The sequence below is a fragment of the Cinclus cinclus genome, chromosome 28, assembly GCF_963662255.1.
Source record: "Cinclus cinclus chromosome 28, bCinCin1.1, whole genome shotgun sequence".
Classification (NCBI taxonomy): domain Eukaryota; kingdom Metazoa; phylum Chordata; class Aves; order Passeriformes; family Cinclidae; genus Cinclus; species Cinclus cinclus.
In genome coordinates, this window is record NC_085073.1 from 1,521,676 (window position 1) to 1,544,799 (window position 23,124).

General features: G+C 41.7%; 1 protein-coding gene and 1 long non-coding RNA gene across 3 annotated transcripts in view; both read right to left on the minus strand.

Moving 5' to 3' along the window:
• Window positions 1-2,400: 2,400 nt before the first annotated feature.
• Window positions 2,401-5,836, minus strand: LOC134054321 (uncharacterized). The gene is made up of 2 exons (XR_009934027.1): window positions 3,666-5,836; window positions 2,401-2,936 (listed from the first exon to the last, which is right to left on the minus strand). It is a non-coding gene; the product is annotated as an uncharacterized LOC134054321 (long non-coding RNA).
• Window positions 5,837-11,656: 5,820 nt separating this feature from the next.
• The window catches only part of ELAVL1 (ELAV like RNA binding protein 1), a 41,336-nt gene continuing 29,868 nt past the window's right edge, over window positions 11,657-23,124 (minus strand). Inside the window, exons 5-7 of one of the 2 annotated variants that reach the window (XM_062510206.1) lie at window positions 20,398-20,623; window positions 14,234-14,347; window positions 11,657-13,236 (exon numbers count right to left, since the gene is read on the minus strand). In XM_062510206.1, the coding sequence (XP_062366190.1) occupies window positions 12,912-13,236; window positions 14,234-14,347; window positions 20,398-20,623 (665 nt within the window). In that variant the 3' untranslated portion in view covers window positions 11,657-12,911. The remainder of the gene's footprint in view (window positions 13,237-14,233; window positions 14,348-20,397; window positions 20,624-23,124) is intronic. The other variant, XM_062510207.1, reaches the window with a different exon arrangement.

Consider the following 23,124-nt stretch of genomic DNA (forward strand, 5'->3'; position numbering starts at 1 on the left):
CAGCACTGTGCATCTCCCAGCCAAAGGACAGAGGCTGGTGGCATACACAGATGTAAATGTACTATGCCAGCAAGAAGTTTTCTGGAGAGCTTCAGTCCTGTATCACAAGACGCTACAGAAGCACATGACTGACCCTACAGGATTCACATGGACTGTCCTACTCCACAATCTGCACCCAAAGATCCTTCTCAGAGCTGTGTCCCACATCCCTGTTATCTCTGTCTAGCTCCATATACCTAGGTCCTGAACATGTCTGTGTCTGTGCATTCCTCTGCACCATGCCTGACCCACGCTCTGGGCCAAGAACATTTACACTCCTTCTGCCCCTCCAAAACCTCTCTTCATACAGGAGATTGGGAAAGGGAAGTCAGGGAAGAGCTACAGCATCCCTCCACAATTTGCAGCAGAGGATGCCACAGCACGTATGTGATACTTCAACATAGGTAAATGCTGGAAATGTGTCCCAAAGATCTGGAAATTAATAATATCCCACCAACTGAAAACCTCCTGCTAACCCTTCCATGCTGCCTTCCTTCTTTAAAGTAAACCCCACCCTAAATTTCATGTATTTGTAACTACCAAAGTTTATTTAGTGATATCCAACACCGTATCAAATGCTTTACAAAAGTCCATGTAAACGGGAGTCACTGAATTTTAAAAATCTGTTTACTTGCTATTCTCAAAGTAACCCACCAAATGAATTATTCTGTGACAAAACGTATTTGAACATTTTTGTTTAGCTCTCTATCTTTAAATTCTGATAATCAGAATTTGAAGCATATGGCTTTATAGTAGTTTTTTAGACCATGCCTTGGTGGGATGGAGCCTCCTCAGTTCAGATCCCCTTGGAAGAAGCTGCCACAGTCTTCATTCCCTGCTTCAGCACTTTGCAGGGATAAGTGTCCTGTCCATGGAAACACATCATGCAGAACACAGATCAGTTTAACAGGGTTGTACCAGCCCATGCCATACACCCCTAATATACATTTGTTTGTGATGTGCCATTTCCCACATAAGACACTGCCAGGAGGGACGAGCTCATGTACTTCCCACCAGAACTCTCGTGCTGATGATGCACTTCTGTTCAAGACCACATCTCTCCTGGTTTTAGCATGGCCATCCCCTTGCAGGTCTTTGCACTTGCATTGTCCAAACTTCTGTAACCAACATGCCACATACTCCCTTCAGCTGTACAAGGAGCTGCTTCCTTCCCCACTTCAGAGCTTACAAATAGCTCCTTTCCTGCCTGACCTTTGACAAGTACCCTTGGTTTCTCATCAGTCCTCCACTACTCCATGTACTCTGATCTTTAATATCTGGGATTGGATTTTTGCCAATGCAGGTTTTTCAGCTTTTGCCAAATACATGGACTGAGGATTGTACCAGCAGTTTTGATTAAGAAGTGACACCAAGCAGTCCTTCACATCCACAGTCCACCCCCTGGTCTAGCTAGCTTCCCAGAATAATTACTTTCCACAGTTTTCTTGAGCCTCCAGCTGACCCCCAAGCACAATCCAGTGCATTTTCTGATAAAAGTGCCACATTATGCAGCCTGATCCCACCCTTTAAATGACCCTTTAGCACGGCTGGAATGGGGACTACAGGGGAACCAGATCCAACAACTGATTCAGGTTTAAAGGAACCACTGGCAAGACTTAACTTTCTTTTAATTAAATAAATGCCTACCAAGAGCTTTATCAGCACAAGTAAGGTGATGGTGGAGGGTTGGTGTAAGATACTGGATACTGGAGCAATATCAGCACCTTAAACATTTCCAGAGCTCACCTTTGGAGCCTTATTTACATCTTCAAAGACATTTCATGATGATTAGTATTATCATTACGGAATTTTTTCTAGGACCTCAATATCTAAAGTCTTCTAATACAAAAACATGTATGAAGCTGCACCATGTAACATTATTTTAATAACCTGTTAAGCTTTCACACAGGATGAAAATGCATCCACTGCAAGTAATTCCTCCTCCATCTCCAAAAAGAAACAGCAGATGGACAGCGCCCAGGTGACACCACAGTCAGCAGCACTGCCCCACTGCCTCTCAGCTGAAGCACGTAAACTACAAAACACCAAACTATTCACTAAGCAAAGGGCTGACACAGGTCCTATCAACCAATCCCCCACCCCGTGCTGACCCCAACACTCCACAAGAATCCTTCCTGTCACATGTCACAAATTACACCAGCCTGCCTTAATCTCACCAATTCAACAAGTCTGTCCTTTTGTTTTATTCCTTCTTTGATACAACCTGATCTCATTATTTCCTCACCCAAACTCATAATGGGTAATGACAAAGAAGCTGGACATCCCATTCCATGGAGTGGACATTAGAGATGTTCTTCTCTAATGTCAGGATTTGTCATGTGAATATGGAAAACCAGGGCAAATATTCCACTGTAAACATTCATTCTTCAGGGCCCCCAGCAGTCCAACAGGACATGGGGCTCACATGTGCCCAGCTGAGCACAGAGCACCAAGATCGGGAGGGAAGAACAAAGCTTCTCAACCAGTTTCCATCTTACAGCTCATGTTCTGCCTTTGAGCATCATTGTGTTTAAGTAAGGTAAGATACAAATCAGGGCAGCCAGAATGTTCTCCAGAAATTATTACAGTGTTGGAGGCACCACCGCCCTGGTGCAAGTCTTTATGAACTACCTGAGTAACTGAACAAGGCACAGATATCACAGTGAGTCAAACCTGAAACCTGAACTTCGTGTTGTTCAGAAAAGCAGCTCTGAACACACTGCAACAAAGCTTTGCTATGTTTTATCTAAAAAAGCATGAGCAGCCCTGATGTCCCTCCAGGAATCCAGTGATGGGGCAGAGGGGCCTGGCCATGCTGTGGCATGCGCAGTCAGTCACTGCCATCTCTCTAGAACCACAGTTCTTCTTGCAGCTGAATTGTGTTCCTTTCTCCATTCCTGCAGTAAGAAAAGATTAAAACGTTAAGGTCCATGAAATATAGTAAAAACAGAAAAGGGGAAAATACAGAGTAAAGCTGGCTTAAAACAGTCACTGATTTCTGAAATCACTGACTCCCATGGAGTGACAGCACTGTATCTCTCACAGGGACAAGGGAATGGGAGGTGCTCCCTGAGCAACAGTGATATGGTACAGTACAGGACCACTGCTGAAAAATATTAAGACATAATATACAGATATGGCAGTTTTCTAGAGTTGGAAATATGTGGATGTTAAAATTCTTTCCAAAATGGACATTAATTTTCTTAAACCTCCACAGCTTGCTCCTCACATCACTGAACAGTTGTGACCAACACCTTAGAAAGCTCCATATAATCTTGTTTTATAAGGACATACATCTCTGTATGATGAATGCACTGTGCAGGATGCGGGACAGTGTAGATATGCCATTCCACATGTGCTATATAGAGCACCTATACAGTAACACATGGCAACACAACTGGCAGGTGTGTACATATTCAAAACAAGGTATAAATACTGTGTGCACACTCATACAAACTTATATGCACTCTGTCTCTTGAAAGATGCAAAGCACAAGGAACAAGCTGGGACAGAAAGGTAAAGAAGGATCCATGGTCACAAAAGTGTTTCATCACAAATTCTGCCAAGTCTAGTTAGACCAAGACCAAACCCCTCTGTGCAAGGACTGAGAAGCATGAGCTACTTACCACAGCTGTTCATGGGCTGCAAGACAGACTTGGGAGTCCTGCCAGTGCCTCCTCCTCCTGTGACACCAGAGCTGGAGCCCATGGCAGGAAGCAGCTCAGCACTGCTTACACTGCCCCAACTCTGCTCCCAAGCCAAACCACTCCTGCTCTGCTCTCCTCTATGAGCCTTCTCTTGGGGCAGAATCTGTTCCAACACATTCAAACAGTAGGTTTAACAGGTTTGTTAAAGTAGGTTTAACAACTCCTCTGATCCCTACTCTGAGAACATAGGAAGCCTCAAACTTATTTTTATTAAACTCAGTTCTTTGTAAGCTCTAATTTGAGCACATGCTCTTTTATAAGCATGGAGCTCCAGCCCTGCAGGGAGAAGTCAATCCATTTTGGAAAGGTAAACTTTTAGAACTCTATAAACCACACTTAAAATTCTAATAAAGTAAATATGTATTTTAACTGTGCCAAATTTGGTTTAAATTAATTTTGCTGCAATTAAATATTATTTGCTAATGAGATGTTAGTACAAGTTATGGTCCAACAAACTAGAGTTCCATATTGCTCATCACTGTTTCTATACATAAACACTCAAAAAAAAAAAAGACAAAAAGAAAGAAGTGTGTTACAGTGCAAAGAGCAAAACATTGTGATTTATTCACCTTCATTCAGCTGCACAGATAACACACACATGTTAAACCACTCCCAAACGTTCCACTTCCCCTTCCTGCTGTCGCTATAGGATGGAAGCAGAGGACAGTTTAAGGAAAAGAAAGGCAGTTTCAAGAACCAGGACTCTAAAGAAGAGGAGGTATTTGGGGAAGAGGCAGGGTGCCCCTGACACTGAGCTACTGTTGAGCTGGGGAAGCACGAGGGGAATGGAGGGGGGGATGGCAGCCAGGCTTTCCTTAAATAGCTGCTCACTGCCACTGCTGGGAAAGAATTTGGAGCAAGTGTACCATTAGCATGACCTGGGACATTTCTTAGTCATATTCTTCCCTTTTTAAGGATAGGAAATACAGAGAAAACTATTCAGACATCTTTCTCTGACATATCAGTTTAACATCTTTTTTTCTCTCCCCCTCCCTCTTCTACTGTTCTGGAAATGAAAAGGGTAAAATCTGGAAGCAGGATACCACAACAGCAGAGCAAGGAGGGGGAATAGTCAAAATTCAGGGAATCTGTCAGGAATTCTGCAAAAAACGAGAGCCCCTGTCTGGGCATTAATGGGTCTACAGCAAGGTTTTTTTTACTTGCTTTTAAGAAAGAGACATTTCTGAGGGACTAGAACTTCACATGGCCATGTCTGTTATCAAGCTTTTTGGAATTTAATGTATTTTTTCCCCTCATGATTTTTCACAGAAGAAAAACATGGAAAATACAGTAGTGGTCAAAATGAACAAGAGCAAAGTGAACCACATGGGATGAACTCTAGTGGGAGCAAGAATGGAGAAGGTGTTCCAGTTCCATGCAAAGGAAAACCCAAGAAAGGTCTAAATCCTGATGAAGCATTCCTGAACACACCAGATGCTGCACATTCAACAATCCACTGATATAACGGCAGGAACAGAAATTCTCACTTCTGCTCTTTACCAATTTAGCTCAATGAATAATTCCATATGGTGAACAGTGCTGAACTGAGAAATTCCCATCACAGAAAAAAATAACTGCAAATCTAAAAACTCCTGAGTTGGAAGAGATCCTGAGCTGAGGCAGCATTGCCACACATTCCATGACATCATGCTTGAAACACTATTTATACCTCTTACTGTCTATCACTTTTCACTGTAAGCCTCTAAGAGAAAAATCAGAGGCAACATCTCAAAGGTACAACAATTAGCCCAGCTCTCAGAGGGATTATTTCTGTGACTAAAGAACAGGAGGCACCTGCTGAAACACAGCAGGACAGACTTCAGCTTACCAAAACTAAAAGTTTGTGTTGGTGAAGCAAGGACTAAGACTGGAACATAGGCTGTGCAGAGCCAGCAGGATTACATGTGTTCCTTCCACCAAAAGGACGTGGTTTCAGAAGCACTTCCTCCTCCTGGGCATTACCTGGGGGTGTCTGTCCTGCCCCAGCCTCACCCAAGGAACCAGGGAGCCTGACCTGCACTGCTGGTCCCTTCTCATGGAATCACAGCTGTTAGGTTGCAAAAGCCCTCTAAGGTAATCAAGCCCATCAACCCGCCACCACCACCACGTTCACCACGAGCCCATGACCCCCTGTGCCACAGCCATGGTTTTTGAACACTTCCAGGGATGGTGACTCCACCACCGCCCTGTGCCAGGGCTTGACAATCCTGGCACAATTTGCAGAAAATCTTCATCTAATCTAAACCTCCAATGGGACAACCTGAGGCTTCGCCCAGGAGCCCCCTGAAGAAGTCTCACTACACATTTCTGAGTAACAGTGCAGCTGGGCTTTGGGTTTGGTTTTATCAGGAAGAAAAACGTAAGATAAAGACAACAACTGCTTTCCTGAAAAATAAAAAGGAAACTACACCTCTTCTTTTAATTCCATCTTTCTAACAAGGCCACAAGTTACAAAATCTTTAGTGGAGAAACCTTGATTGGCCTATTCCTGAACACAGTTCAGATTCTTCTGAAAACATGTCAAATCCAAACTGCACAATAATAATCCAATTCCTGCAGGGAAAAAAAGACAAAATATGAACAATTAAGTAAAAGCCTAATTCTATTTTTAAGTACAACATCCTTCACCAGGGCTCAAGTAAAAGCATCCCCAGTATGTTCCAAACAAGTGCTCAACAAAACCAGCCATGAACATGCGGCAAAAGTACAAAACTCCTTTGCACTATTAACATAGAATATGTCATTTAAGTCTTAACACCAGTGTAAAATATCTATGAGTTTTTTCATTTCATTTTGAAAATCCTTATAGAAAACAATGTTCATTACTCCATCCACAGGATTCTACAAAGCTGCTGCTTCATCAACAAATCTTTGAACTGTTTCAATATGAAAATTCCATTTCTTTCAAACTGCTCAAAAATCATTGCAGAGAATTTCCAAGCACTTGAATTGAAGCACAACCAAAGTATGAACTCGGTACATTTCTGCAGTTATTTCTAAAATAAGTTAATTTACATAAATCATCTCAAAATAACACAATGGGATTCAACTTCATTTTAGACATTTGGAAAGCAGTGTCATACTTTATTTAAAGTAAACCCATGTAAAAACAAAGTTTAAATGAAAATGGTACCTGAAAAATAAATTATTTGATATAAAACAAATCAATAACTTAAAAACACACTAAATATACAAAATGTGTAACCATATACTGTACAGTATGGAAAGCAATTGATAAAACCTTCTGTCCCACAAACAGATTAGTTTATAAACAAAAGATTACATAAGTTAAAGCAAAATAAATCAATAAAAAGACTAGAAGTACAGTATTATTCAAATTACTCATCAAATAAAGGTTTATCCCATCTTATGTTTCAAATGTCTCAAGTAATTTTCTTCTCAATAACCAAGTGAAAAAGTTCAGCCATACCACTAAAATCTTGCTCAAAAATGTTTAAAAATAAGGAACAACAGTAGAAGAATATTGAGATTCTAAAATGTGAACACAGAAGCAATTTTCCAAGGTTTCAGGTGGCAGTTCTATCATTACTGTTTTCCCATCATTAGCAACAAAAGAGAAATTCAGTGCTGAAAACTCCTCTCAACAAAGAAATATTTCTAAACCTTTGTTGCTGTTTGATTGAGTGTGATCTAGAAGGAAACACCAGAGTTGAACATCAAATCTACTCATGGGGTGGTGGGTATGCTTTAGAGATCATAAAAATTTTCACTGTTTTTGAATCATGCAGGATGAGACAGCAACACTTTGAGTTTGGTTTTGTTTGACTGTATGAGACTACCACAAACAGCAAGCACTGAAATGATGCTGTACCTGATCAACCTCCGAGTGGATGCTTAGAAATTAACGGTGATTTTCAATCCACTGGTTGTCATGGAGGTACTGCTCTTCCAAGCAAGAGGGAGGGAACTGAGACTCTTTTTATGAACTCCACATCTTTTATTTTTTTACATTTTTATATAGGAGAAACCCAGTAATAATAAATATAATAATCAGCGAAAATAACCACTGGCCTCTTGAGCTCTAGATTTATCCATTCTACTGTGCTGAGTAGCCAGACTTGAGAAATGCAGAGCTGTGTTAGAGGAACTTGCCAAAGGCACAGACTCCTGCTTCCAAATAGAGATTAAAATACCTCAGGCGACAAATTCAGCTCTTGGAAAATAAAAACAAAACAAAACGCCAAAACAAAAGTGCAGCTCCACTCAGAGAGCTCAAGGGGTTGGTGCTTCCTTATGCTAAAGGTGAATTTGGTCCCTTTCCTCTAAAGCTATTTGTAGATACCTAAATGTAATAATGTAACAATAAGGTGCTTCACTGACAGAGTCATAAAGGACATATTTCTTCATTATGGAAATAAAAAATATGGTGCCCTTCTGACAGACAGCATCCAGACAAACTGCTCTGTGCTTACGTGACTGAATCAGGCTACCAGCAGCTCACGAGAGCCTTCCACAAACTCTAACCTTCTGCAGGCAGAGCTCTCAGAGGAGCTACTTTGAATAAACAGTTTATTTTATCATTTGACCTGTATACTGTGTTAGAAAAGTAAATGTGGGGACATTCTCCAAGTTTGTTTTATAAAGCACACATGTAACAATGAACTATCCAAAAAGAAACTTGAGTTATTGCCGTTTAAAATGCACTGAAAAGAAAATCTCTCCTGAAATATTTGAATAATTTCTACTTTATTGATCTTGCCCAGAACATGAAAGCAACATAGAATTGTAACAAATGTTGAAGGACCTTAAGGATTATGAATTTTCCAAACTCAGCCTTAAAATAATGGATCACCTTTACAGTTCGTTCATCATTTTTGTTTTGACTGCTGGATATTCCTTCTATAAATGATAACAAGGTTTCTTTAAAACTTTTTTAAAAAAAAAAAATTAACTGCTTTGTATAAATAATGTTACTACAACATTCAAACCACCTACAAAAATAGGTGTCCTCTCCATGCAAACACCCTCTGGTCATCTGGACAAGGGCAAGCGAACACACACTTGACCAACCAGTGCTCATTGCGGTGACAATTTATCCTGCTCCAGTGACTTGTCTCTGGATTTTCAGTGGTTTTCATGCTCACATGATAGAGATGTACAAAAAACCATATCCAATCAAAGGGAAAGAAAAGCTGTACGACCACACACACCATTGTGGCGATGGTGACGTCTCCCCTCACCCTAAGAGCTGGATCCTCAAGCCTTTCCCACTCGCAGAGCTAGAACAGGGATTGGCACAGGAGGGCTCAGGAGGTAACAGTAACTGCACGGGCCAGTCTCTGACAGGAGAGGGGAGCAGCTTGAGTAAACCAAATTTTATGAAAATGCAGCTTGAAGAATAAAATAAAATAAATCCAACGCTTCAGTGCACAGACACCATCTAACAGGGAATCACTGAGAACTGGATACACTGAGCAGCTCTGATTCTGCTCATGTCTGGATTTCTTGTGTTGCCATCCCCTCACCTGAAGGATCTGCACGTGCTTTTGCCAGCTCATACCAAGCACATACAGCAATATCAGAGATTCCTCTTCCATATTTGTATGGGATTTGCCTATCTGCTAATGGTTAATAGGAGGTTTATAGGTGATGAGGTTCATGGCCAACATTCCGCACAGGGTGAATTCCATTCACGTGGACATCTGGAAAGCAAATGTAGCAACTCCCCTCTGCATCTATACATGAGACCCTGTCAGCAGCATGGACAATGTGTTTTTGGCAGGAATTACACCTGGTCCTTCAGAATCTACACCTGGGGCTGTCCCAAGAGACTCTAAACCTACTCTAAAGGCCCCCAAAGCACTCCCATCTCAGCTGTTCCTGTAGCACAACTCCAGTACAGACCAACAAATCCAGGTCTCCAAAATCTGATCATCACATCCTAATCCAGCAGTGAAGACTTTACAGAACTCTCTACCTAAATGACACCACGGCATCTCATGAGCAATGTGAGACCTCTGCTTTGAGACAGCCCATAGGTTGTACAAAAATCCTGTAAGCACTGAAACATCACCTGACAGAAACACCTGGATTCCACCAAACTGATGGATGAAAAAGCAGAGCACACTCTGAGAATTAAGAGGCCAAAACCTCTCTTGAAACAGGTCCATTCAAGTGAGAGCTTCAAAGCACAGTGTGAGGAGGAAACCAGTTGCTCCTACCTTTTGGGCAGAAAAATTCCTAGAGATGTTGTGTTAGAATTCAGTTTCCACCCCCAGAAGCTTCCTTTTGGTCTTTACTAGTAGGATGCACAAGTTGCTGTTTAGGACCAAATGCATCAAGAATACACACACAATTTTTTTCTGGACTTCAGCTATTTATGCCAAAGTTTTATTGCCTGTTAGAATAGCGCAGATCATACACTACTTCTGGTATTGACCCTGGACATTAACAGGCGTTTTTCCTCTTTTTCTGGCTCGAGCAGCAGTGCATTGCTCATACCCACTGCCAGAAAATTATTATCAGAGCAACTCTCAAAGAAAGCTAGACTCAGACCTTTGCTAAAAGAGATTGTTGCAGTAGCGGTACAAAACCATATCCTGCATTTCCTTCTTATTTAGCAAGGAATGAGAAAAGAATGGAAAAAATAGGGAAGGAGTGGAAAAAGCAAGTAACAGCGATGCCAGCAAGCATCCAAGGGAAGGGTTTTTTTTCCCAGAAGTGGCAGCACAGCAATGTGCTGCTGCCATGGTCAGTGTGCTTGGAACCAGTACTGATACAGAGCTGTGTTTAGGGGTCACTCGCTGAAGTCTGAACCCTCAGCTGAATATTGTGATAAACAGCAACTCCCATTTAGTTGAGTAGCAAATTTATCTTAAATGGAATACAGCAAGAGAGAATGACAGGAACTGGGAATGACTACAGCCCACTCCTGTGGAAGAGGATGGAACAGGACAGTGCAGGGTTCAACAATGATGGGATATGGTAAGAGAACTCTGTACTACACAGCTTTCACTTGGGAGAACCTCCAGAATGCTTCCCAAGCTCTCTTTGTACACAGAAAAGAAATAATCGTTGATGTGATAAATGTATGGTGATGAACTGGTGAAAGGAAACCTCTGATAGCCAAGAGCAGCTATGGAGGGTGGGAGTGGGCTGGTTGCTGTGTCACAGTCACTGACCACTGAGCTGCTCAAAAGATGGGGAGAAAACAGACTGGCAGGAGAGGCAAGATTGGATGTTTTAACAGGAAAAATCCCACCTGTATTCAGTGCACACAAGCTCAAACTCAGCAGGAAGCTGCTTGCTGGGCCAAGGCCTGTCTGTAGGGTTTAGATATGTCCTGGGCAGGTCCAGGAACATCAGCAGATCCCACAGGTCCTCCCTGGAGCTGGGCAGCAGCTCAGCCACATGTGGAGGCTGAGGCAGCTCTCAGACTGTGCAGATCCCATGGCAAGGAGAGGACAAATGGCGGCAAGCATAAGGCAAGGTCAGCTGGGGATAGAGTGAGACAAGCAGGCAGCATGGACTGGCCTCTGGAGTCTGGAAATGAGCTCTGGGGCTGGTAGAGAGTCAGACAAATCAAGGAGACACTGCATTAAAATGCCACAGACCTCATTTCTACACCTGCTCCACTTATATAAACACCAGAGCCAAGTCTCTAGTTGTGCACAGCAGCTCACACACCTGTTGTACAGGCAGGGACAGCCTTCCCAGTTTCCTACCCAAGCACACCTGAGGCTTACAGCAGTCTGTGACACATCATTTCTATGTGACAGATTTATTGTGGTGCTTGTTTCAAACTCTTTTTCTTCTACTCATCTGTCAAAGCAGTAAATTAAAATTCTCTTTAAGAGGAGCTACAGTTCCTCAAAACAACACTCCGAAAGCTGGACACTTTGTGCAATACTTAGCAAAAAAAAGAACAGAAAATAAAAAACAAAACAAAATTTGAGCAAAACAAAATCAAATTTAATGTTCTTAAATGCAAAAGTAAAAACAAACAAAAAACACAAAAAAGCAAAAGAAAATTAACAGAAACAGAACAACTCAAAGTTTCAAGGCAGTCTGCAGAAAACCTGGGGGATTAATCTTTAAATCTACAAATCAAAGGGGTTTTTGGTTAATATCTAACTTGCAAGTTGTAAGTACTTTTCTGCTGAGTGTTCAATAAGTAAAGCTAGTTGTCAAAACAAAAACCTATTAAAATAGAAAACCTAGCACTCATTAAAAGGGATGCGAGAAATACAATGCTCAAATGTTTATAACTGGTTTTTCTTTATAAAATATATAACTGCCAAAGGAATTCCAACTACAATGCTCTTGGAAAATGAGTAAGTATCTTGCTGTATTATAATGTACCAGTAAGTAGTGCACCATGCATTAAATATTTGGACAGAAGAGATTCAGTCTGATAAAGTAGCAACATATTTTCACACTCGCTTTTTTGGAGTTTCATTTTGACTCTGAAATCTTCCTGGAGTTTCTCTGAAACTCTTTGGTCCATTCCTCTCAAAATGGGCTTTAGAAGTCACCTTTCTAAAACCTGCAAATTGGACAGCTTGGCCACTGCTCAGTGTGCAACTTACCTCCTCAATGGTGTTAAAAGTTAGGCTGGCATGCTACTACTTACAAGACCTTGACTTTAAAAAGCCTGATCCTCAACTAGACACACAGTAATGAATATTAATTGATCAAACAGTTTACTGTCAACTAAAACATTAGTATTTCTCATCTATTCTTCCATACTACTGAAACTGTGGGGGAACAAAAGGACAGGGGGGGATGGGTAGGAAGAACAACATAAAACCAAAGAAAATCAATGAATTCAGCCTGATATTTTTCAGAAAATTCCAGTTTTTGCAGACAACATTCAATGAAACAAATGTTAGTCTCATAAGTGAAAGCATGCTTCAATTTTACCACCATCCAGAGGATCTAGTTAATGCAATCTACTTAAGATTTCAGGGGAATTTTAACATGTTTTAAATGAAATAACTTAAAGAAACTTAAAATTGGTCTAACATTGTGGGATTTCAAACATTTGAACATGTCAGTTGCATCCCAGAATATAAAACCTTTTCACTTCTTATTTAGACTAAGACAAACACTTGTGAAAATTGGCGCAAAATGAGTTTTACACTAACAAAAATGTTTCAACTTCTGTCACTCCATTATCTATTCCATACAAAAAGCACGAGCAAGTTATTTGTGGGACTTGTTGGTTTTGAAGGAAACCTGTAAGATTTTGTCCCCCAGGCGGTAGCCATTAAGACTTGCTATGGCCATTGCAGCTTCTTCATAGTTTGTCATGGTCACAAAACCAAAACCTTTGCACTTGTTGGTGTTGAAATCTCGAATAACTTTCACATTGGTAACCGCACCAAAGGGGCCAAACATCTGCCAGAGGATTCCCTCATCAGCATCTTGACCAAGGTTGTAGATGAAGATACACCAGCCAGAAGATGCGTTTCCTGGAACATTTACACCAGAAAGCCCACTCATGTGATCTACACCCATAGGAGAGAACCTAGCAAATAAAAAGCACAATATTTCATGTAAAAGTTCAATTCAATTAAGCAAATTAACTTGAATGGGAAGCAACTGAGAATGAATATTTTATACATGGCACATCAAAACCGCCACATAAATGTTTCCCCATTCAAAGTGACAATCAAATTGACAGCTGCCAGGAAAAAAAAAAGTTAAATATTCCAACTGCTTTATTAACAGGAAACTATCCTTAGAAACAGGCAAGGAACAGGCAAGGCAAGACAACATGATCACCTTCCCAGGGGACCTGGATGGCTCTCTGAACTCAGCCAGGCTGCTTAGTGTCCATCAGGCATCTCCCACTTACTTCATGGGAGATTTTTTTTTTTCCACCCCATGCTCCTTTTCTTGCCTCGAAAAGAACATATTGGGAAACTCTTAAGTCAAATAGTTTCTTTGGGTTTGCTGGGGCAGGGCATGAGTGTGCTGGGTTCTTAGAAGTAGAGATTGTATGCATTAATTTGCTCTTTTGTGAAAAAGAACAAAACCTACTCCCTTCCCATCCAAAGCCACCGGGTGCAGGCAAACACTCCCAACATGAGCAGGCTCAGTGTAGTTTTATTATTCCAGTGTGTATGGATGGTTCTATTAATTTTTCCAGGAAAATTTAGATCTGACCTTGCCGAACTGGATTTTTTAAATCACCTACACACTCTTCCTGAACCTTGCCTCTTTCACAATACCTCAGCAGGATTCATGCATAACAAAAAGCAAAAATCTTCTCCTTTTTGTATCTTGTTTTGTATTAATTTCTTTTCTCTATAACCCACATTTCTAATTCCCCTTTATTCTATTTCTGGCCTACATTTCAGAAAATCAAAATTTCTCAGTATTTTAGCGCAATATTAGGGTTGCACAGCTCAAAGGCCAGGAAATGTAAAAGCTAAGGTCAAAAATTCAATTTGAACCCTTGTGATTATTTATTATTTAAAAATATGAGGTCGTGAGATCATAGGAATATAATTATACTATACCAGGGGTTCCCAAACTGAGGTTCACCACTGGTGATTTGCAAACCCCTTAAAAGTGGTACACGAGCTGCTCTCTGCCAAGAGCAGGGCCGTGGCAGATCCTGATTCTCTGCTGACCTGGAGGAAACAGGGAAGGGATGTCTGGGCAGTGAATGCTGCAGTAGGTGCCAAATGCTTCCCTCTATGATTCTTTCCTGCCCTGCATGAAGGACCTGCTGCTGCCTTTCTAGAGGAGGGAGGGTTCAAGGAGGTGTATGGGGAGAGAGGGGAGCAGAGGGGCAGCAGTGCACGCACACACACACTGTGCACTCAAACACGAGAACCACTCAGTGCCCAGCTCCCCCCGGCTCTCTGGTGCTCAGAGCTTGCTGCCTTGGACACCTGAGCTCCTGGACTCTCCTGTTCCCAGAGCAAGTGTCACCCCCTTGCTGCTGCTCTGCAGCCCAGGGGTTTCGGGAGCACAGTGGGACACTCCTGAGCTGCACTGACTCACTGACAGCCAGCCTCAAGAAAATCCAAGTTTGGGAAGCCTTTTACTACAGCCAGACTGAAAATGCAGTTAGAAGTACCACAAGGTGAATGAGACATACCAACCCGTGTGAGCTGATGATGAGGTGACACATGTGCTATTTCTTTTGGCTTTGTATAAACATTCCTGCGTTTGCATGCTTGATACACTTACTTGTTCTGACAGACACACCTTCAGTTCTGTAGCTTCTTTCCAAGTGAGTAATGATCTGGTAGGATGAACTTATCTTAACATCTGTCAAGTTTTTTTATCTCAACAAATCACCAATCCTTAGTCCCTGCTCAAACCACTGAGCTTAGAATTGCCTGATGTTGGTTCCAGCAGTCAGTACAGCTCTGCCCCTGTCTGCTCCAAAGGCTCAGGTTCTGCCCACGAGCCCAGGGAACACCACATCAAGGACTGCAATCAATTGTAGAAGAAGAACTGGTTTAAATGCAAGAAAATGACAAATATGAATGTTTTTTACAGACAAAATAATTTAAAATAGCAAGCACCTCTGCTCTTTGGATACACCTCTCTTCAAACAGATTGTCCCGCTCTTCCTTCTTTGACTCACAAAAATGTTACAGGTTTATTAAGAAACACAAACCAAACAAAACAGGGTAAAACCAAGAAAGTCCCCAGAAATATCTGAAAAGCAATTAAAAAAACCCCATAGGAAATACTATTCACCAATCTGAAGAATCTTTGTTCTCAGTCTGCACAAGAGGGACCTCAGATCTCTCACCCAGCTCAGGGTAACAGCCTGCATGAGCAGGGCCTGGAGCAGCTGTCACAGAGCTCTCTGTCCTACCAGGACAGATTTTTGTGGCCATGCCAATTTAAGATGACCTTTAGGAAGTTATACTTATTAAGGATGTTTAAAAGAATGTCCTACTAGGACAAACAACAGCGATCCAGGAGGTTTCAGAGAAAGTGGCTCTAAAATTCCTTTAATATTGTAATTTGAACAATCTCTTAGCACACTTACAGCTGGTGTCCTCATTTCTGTTGTAATTATTTTTATACTGTCTCCTCCATGCTTCTTTTTCAACCCTCCCAAAGAATCTGTAGCCAGTGTTATTTGTGGAGTGTTCTTTCAAGCCATGCTAACCTAATACTCCAACATCTTGGGGCATTAAATATCAACAATAATGTATTTTCTACCATAACTCTTTTTCACTTTATAAGCTTCTCATTCTATTAATGACCTTTTGCTCCCTCTGCCGTTAGACAGACAGACTACTTCATTTAACAGATCCTGGAATTAGTTTAAGTCACTGGAGGATGTAAGCTCAGAAATGACACTCTTAAATGAAAGCAATTTCTTTTTAGGTCTATGCAAGTCCTATAAATTCTTTTCATAGAATCACAGAAACTCCAGAGCTGGAAAGGACCCACAAGGATCATAAAGTCCAACCCCTGCCCTGCCCAGACGCCCCAACAATCCCACCCTGAGCATCCCTGAGAGCGGTGTCCAAACGCTCCTGGAGCTCTGGCAGCCTTGGGGCCGGGACCATTCCCTGGGGAGCCTGGGCAGTGCCCAGCACCCTCAGGGGGAAGAACCTTTCCCCAGTACCCAGCCTAAACCTCCCCCAACATAGCTTTATGCTGGTTTTGCTGAACTATTTTCTCTGCACTCTGAGGACAGTTACATACAGCATCACAGGTGGGATGCCAATAAGCAGGAACATTAGTTTTTATACCAGTATGCGCTGCCATTGCACTTCAGCTTGGCAGCTTTTTACTTTCTAATAGTTCCAAAGAGCAGCAGCTCAGCTACACTGATGATATCCTTCTGACAAGCAACTTTTTCTGCTGTCTGTTACAGACAGAAATAATCTGCTGTGGCCAACACAAAAAAAATATTGTTGAGAACTCAGTGACACAAACTCTAAGCCTGAAATAAATCAAGGTGTTGGGTCAAACAACCACGTAAGGAAGAATAGAAACAACTGGGATTTCACTCACATATCCTTCCAGAACTCTGATTAAATGATTTCTACTCAATACATACAGCTTGCATTCAAATTGCAAATTGGTCTAAAAACTGAAAACTTGAACAATTTCACTGGAGTGAAATCAAGCAGGTGTACAGGAGCTGTCTGAGCAAACATATCACTGATACGGTTAAACAGTTTTGCATTTCCACTTGGATCAAAGAACTATCAGAAATTGCTCCCCTTCAGGGCAGAACTCAATGGGCTGATATCAGTAGAGTTATGCCCATTACAGGAAGTGGCTCCCTGACCAACCTGAAACAAGCATGAAGGCAAAATCAGCTGAACTGGTAATAACTGAGATTTCAAATAGTGTTCTACTATAAAGCTCTGACAAGCTTCAAAAGCACAGGACTTCCTGGGGCCCTGGGCAGTCTTGCCATGTTTCAGGGAGCTATACACCTCAATTTCATCAGAGTTCAGCACGTGGAGATCTGCTACTCTCTTTAAGCAATCAAATCTTACATTCTAAAGAAAACCCTGCCCCAGATGTTTTATCTGTCTTCCAGACACAACCCCATGCTGTGACGACATTCCCTCTGGATGGAAGCAGAGAGCCTGGGTATTTGAATTAGCCCAGGATCCAGTGGGGGACAGCACTAAGACCAGATCCTGATGTGAGCCGTGAATACCACAGGAACTCAAAAGGATTAAAAGAACTTTAAACAAAGGGTTGGAGAGATATCTGTAGGAAACTAATAATTACAAATTAGGTACTAAAGGCTTAATCCTGGATTTACAGGGATTATGATAAAACGAGATGAAATGTAATCAAAATATCAGGTTAAGTATTCAACCTCTGTGGAGCAGAGATCACAACTTTAATTTATACAGACTGCAGGCTCTGTGGAAGCTACTTATCCACTCATCATGTCTTGTTCACTACCAAAACAAACAAGATTCCAGCCCAAACTCAAGTTCCCGAGTTTAACCACAGCATGAGTAATCACAACTCCTTCAGTTCAGCATCCTTCAAGGAAGACAAACTCACTAGAAAAACTTGCAGCTAACACTAAAGGTGGGAAGAAAAATACAAAGGATTGTGGGACAGACTTGATGTTGGAGGTCTTTTCCAACTTTAATCATTCCATGACTCCATGGTGTAAGCATTGTGTACAGGCGTGCCTGCATGAGTGATTGAGGGAAGGAAGCTTTGCAGTAAGTGCTGCAGTTCTCACAAGCCTGACGAGGCAGAGATGAAGAGCATGTGTCTGCAAGTCAACTGATGGCTCTTCTGTCCACAGCATCTTCCTGAAAGCACAGCCTGACCCACAGCTGCTCTAGTCCAACCTCTGCCAGGCTGTGGGACCTCAAAATCTTCAGCTCTTTCCCCGCTAGCAGGCTTGTTACTGGGAGCAGCAGTCAGCCAGAATGTGCTGACAAACAAGCACTGGGCACAGGCATCCAGCAGGACACAGCTCTCATGGCAACAGAATGGAACAAAGACAGAACACTTTCTCCATCTTAACCCCCACCTTGACATCCCAAGCCTACAGAAACACTGGGTGTGGCTGCCCCTCCCTGAAAGTGTTCCAGGCCAGGTTGCACACGGCTTGGAGCACCCTGGCATAATGGAAGCGCAGGGGTGGGACAAAATGAGCTTTAAGGTCCCTTTCAACCCAAACCAGTCTGTGATTCTATGAAGTGCACACAATTGACATTAATGCTGCTCTAAATGATACGATAAGAGAAAAATTAACAAACTGGTTATTAAAATTTAGTTTCACCACCAACTCTTGACATAAATAACATTAATAATTTGTATTGTTCCTGAGTTATCATTACAGAACTGAATTAAAGGTATTTGGTCTCTTAATTATGGATGTGAATATTATTTGCACTGCTTCTTCTGATGCATTTTGATCCTGGCATAAATTTTAGGGGGAAGAACAATGATGAAATGTCCAATTAAATTAAGCAAGTTAAGAATGAAAAAACGAGCCTTAAGTCTCAAGATTTTACTAGGAGCAGGACACACTGAAGCCCTGTGTGAGACAAAGGGCAGATGTGATAATTTTTTAATAATACACCTAAATGCAAACAATGCAGAGTTTCATTCCTCAGTGTGGCTCAGAAGGTTTGGGTGCAGATCTGGGTGACTGCTTCAGGGAAACGAGGAGCTGCCTGAGCTATACTTCCCTGGGCTACAGCTGAAGAAAACTGGGCTGGCAGGGACCTCTAGAAATCCTCTAATAAGCCCCTTTGCTCAAAGCAGGGCACCTGGAGCAGGTTGCTTAAACTCACCCTGTCACAAAACGCACCAAAAATCAACCAAATAAAACTCCTTAACACCAGTGTAGCATTCAGAAGGGTATTCATTACAGGCCTGGTTGCACAGAGGATAACTCCTACTCCACCTTGCATGCACGTGATCCTCTACAAGTGTGTTGCTTATATAGTCACCACATGCATATTTTGCTCATTTACCATAAAGCTCTCCCCAGTTTCCCAGCTTCAGTCATTGTTTTGGCTGTGGCTGCATTCCTAAGCCAGATGTCTCCCCCTTGTCTTCCAACCATCCTTGCTGAGAAAGCAGATCCTGCATACCCTGTTTCCTGCTAAAACTACACAAGCACAGTAGAAATTAGATTAACCCTTTTGGTATAAATTCCAGCCAGGTTTCAGCATCTCCAAGGACAGAAATTTACTTCACTGTCTCCTTGGACAAACTGTTCAACCACTCTCAGTATAAAATCACAGCTGACTACAAACTGCAAATTTTCTCTGGAGATCCATTACACAGAGCTGGTCTCAAAATGCTGAGCTACAACACTGTGGACAGCAGGAAACAGCAACACTGCAACAGCAGCAGAGCTAAAAGGTGGCTGAGATTTTAGTCCAATTTCACTGAGCTCATTGGATCCCTCACAGGAGAAAAAAAAAAAAAAAAAAAAGAGTAAATTCTCAACAGGGAACCTCTGCTCTCAGGAACATATATCATCTCAAAGCCCATTGCTACTCTGCAAAGACAGTCAATACACTGCATTTTCCAGGCCACCCTCCAACCATCAGCTTCCTCCATGAACATCTGAGGCATTTCCAATTCAAGCAATTCATATTCAAAGCAACCAAAACAGTTTTCTGTGGCAAAGCAGTGTCTTCCATAGCCCTGGAAGCAGACAGGGTGCTGCAACTACTCAATATTCTCATCAGTAAACTCATGAGGCCCTGAGGGAAGGCAGAACCCTGCACAGATTGCAATGCAGGCAGGAATCCCACAGAACCTCCTTCTCAGAAATAAGGTTTTCCTCTCTTACTGTAACACCTCCCTGCTGGAACCAACCACTCAGAGCTTTAATTAAGTTGCCAAATTCTATTTGTGTTCAGATATATAGACCACAGAATGGGGATCTGTTGAGACAGGTACCTACCAACTCCCACCTGGACCCTGCTGCTGCTGTCCCCTCACTGTAACCCAGTAGTGGAAACAGACACCAGAGTGCAGGTACCTTTACATACTAGCTTCAGTATAAATTACAAGTAAAATTTTTCTTTAATCATATTTGAAACAGTTTCTTTACATAACACTGAGGACACACAGTGCACTATGTATTCATTCACACATGAAGGTATCACTGCCCAGCTGCAGGGGCACAGCTCCCCAGAAAGACACAGGAACAGGAGCACAGCCTTAAATGCATTCATTCTTCCTAACCTACCTGAATCTCTGCGCCTGGTGATGCACTGGCCCTCCGAACCGTCTAGCTGGTGAATGACACAGCTGCGACAACAGTGCCACATTTTTATTCTGGTTGGGGTTGGCTGCAAACTTCACTGTAATGGGCTCGGAGGAACCTGGGGGTTTGTGACCATTGAAATTTGTAATTGCCTCTTCTGCTTCTGACCTTTTGTCAAACCGGATAAATGCGACCCCTCTGGACAAACCTTGTAACCGAACCAATAAAAAAAAAAAAAAAAAAAAAAAAAAAACAAAACAAAAAAAAAAACAAACAAACAAAAAAATTGAAGTTCAGGATAAACTCAAAATAACTCTGAAAACAAAATCCAAAAATGTTCAGTATTTCTATGGTCACAGCTTTCAAGTTTTCTACATTTACATTTCTTCTGCAGCCGAAGGATAAAGTACAAAATTAAGAAACCAAAGACAAATTAGCATACTCATTTCAGCGATAACAACCACAGTGACTAAACACTTAAAAAAACACATGGCAGAATTCCATGATATTCATCATCAACTGACATTTCCATTCACAAAAAACTCAACATTTTAAATTAAGTAAAAAAAAATAAATTAATTCCTGTTGGTTAAGAACAAACCCAAACCTCTTACTTTTGATTACTTTATCACTAAAGAGCATCCACAAACACAGAATTGATACATCTTTGCAAATGTTTTCATTTTTCTATGCTAGAAACACACTCAGGTTCAGAAATGAGGGAACAAATGTCTGACTAATAAAGGATTTCCATCTTTTTTAATATAGAGATCACAATTTCACCTGCACCACATACGTTATTTCCAGCTGGCACATAGATTATTTTTGTTCATTAAAATCAATGAAGAATTACCTCTTGCTAGCTGTACTGAACCAATATCAGAGCTGTTAAATATTTGTGCATTTTTTTCCAAGTCCCAGCCCCTGGCAGCTGCTATCCTTCTGAATGAGGTACAAGTTATGCCTTGTGATCTCTCCTCTCCTCCCCTTGCTTCTCATCTGTGACCTGAGCTTAGGCTGAAAACACAGTTTACCACAGTGAAGCTAAAAGGGCACATTTTGTTTAAGTGCCACTCCAAAGCAGGTATTGTGGCCAGACTAAATGTAGGACTTCATTATCTCTGTTTCAGAAAGGGACATATCAGACACTTTCATGCTTTCTTTATATCCACCCACAACCATCTTCAAAGCCAGATAGAGAAGTTAAGCTTATCATAAATCACCAGGTTGTTCGCAACAGCTGAGGATCATTTTTCTCTTTCACAGAAGGAAATGCAATATGTCAAAACCTGGGCCTGCAGCAAGCAAGGTATGTTTGCATTTTGATAAATAACAACAGATGGGCTCACCAGAGTAGAGCTCACAGCACTGTATGCTCAGGTACCACTGAGATCAGCTCCTGTGCCAGGGGGAAGACTATGTCCCACCCTGGAGAGTGCAGAGTAGCAGCATCACTCATAACTCAGAAAGGCCTCTCCTAGAGCTCAGCTTACTGTGACTTCTCCATTTTCATGCTTGCTCATCCTAGTGCTTCTCAATGCATTCATTTAAAGCATAAATATTGTAGAAAGTTTATTTTTAAATGGAATAATTTTCAAAGGCTGGAGTACCACCTCTGTGAGAAGGTACAGCTAAGTACAAATTAAAATATGTCTTAAGTGGGAACAGATCAAGATATGAAGGGAAGGCTTAAAGCCAAGGCACAGCTACATTCCTGATGGGATGGCAAGCCCAGGCTCTGCAGGTATTAACTGTGAGATGTAACAGAACCCACTCTTGAGTCAATGCATTATTAAGGCTATCAGAAAGCTGAATTACACAGCATCTGGCCTCAGCTCACACATTAAAACTGTATTATTCTTAGGGAGGCTTTATTTGTATGACTTCTGTCATCTCATTTTACAGCTCTGTCAAATCCAGATGCTCTCCAAACCCTAGGGACTGCCAGAGAGGGATGACTGGTTTGGACACTCACATTAATAAGTTTGCTGTGCTCTACAAATCTTTTTGTTGCTTCTCATTACAGCTGCATCCTAAACAACCAGCTCTAAAGACAGGACCATGCAGGCATCAGAGTTGGGCAAAACAAATAATTTTCTCCAGGAAAGGCGGGATGAGATTTTCTTCACTCAGCCATGGAGTGTCTGCCATATCAGTCCCCACATGTCACCAAGTCGCCTCAGGTTTCTCTGACATACAGCTGCATTTGCAGCACAATCTGACCAAACACCTGCAGGTGGTGCCTGCACCACAAACTGGCTCTGATGGGGACACAGCCCTGCAAACTTCAGCCTGCACTCAGACTGAGCCTACCAGGAGCTGCTGGTGGCCCACTCCGAACTACAGCAAATTCCTCTCAGAGCAGGAAAGCTACTTCTGAACTGATGTGTGTAAACGTACCTCCCAGTTATAAATGTTAAATGTGGAATTGCCAGAATTAGATTGTCTTCTATTCCAATACAGTAGATGCATAATCAATGAAAAAGTGTACTTGTAAAAGCTACCTCCAGATTAATACCTGACATATGGGCTACCAGTAAAACCACAGAACACCTGGGTGACAGGATAAGCCAGACAATTACACTGTCTGAAATAATGGGGTAAGAAATTAAAACTCTGAAAGCACACTGTAACACAGAATCAGAATTACCATAATAAAGGAAACCTTAACTTTGGTCTCTCCTGAGCTAAGTACATAACTAAGTAATT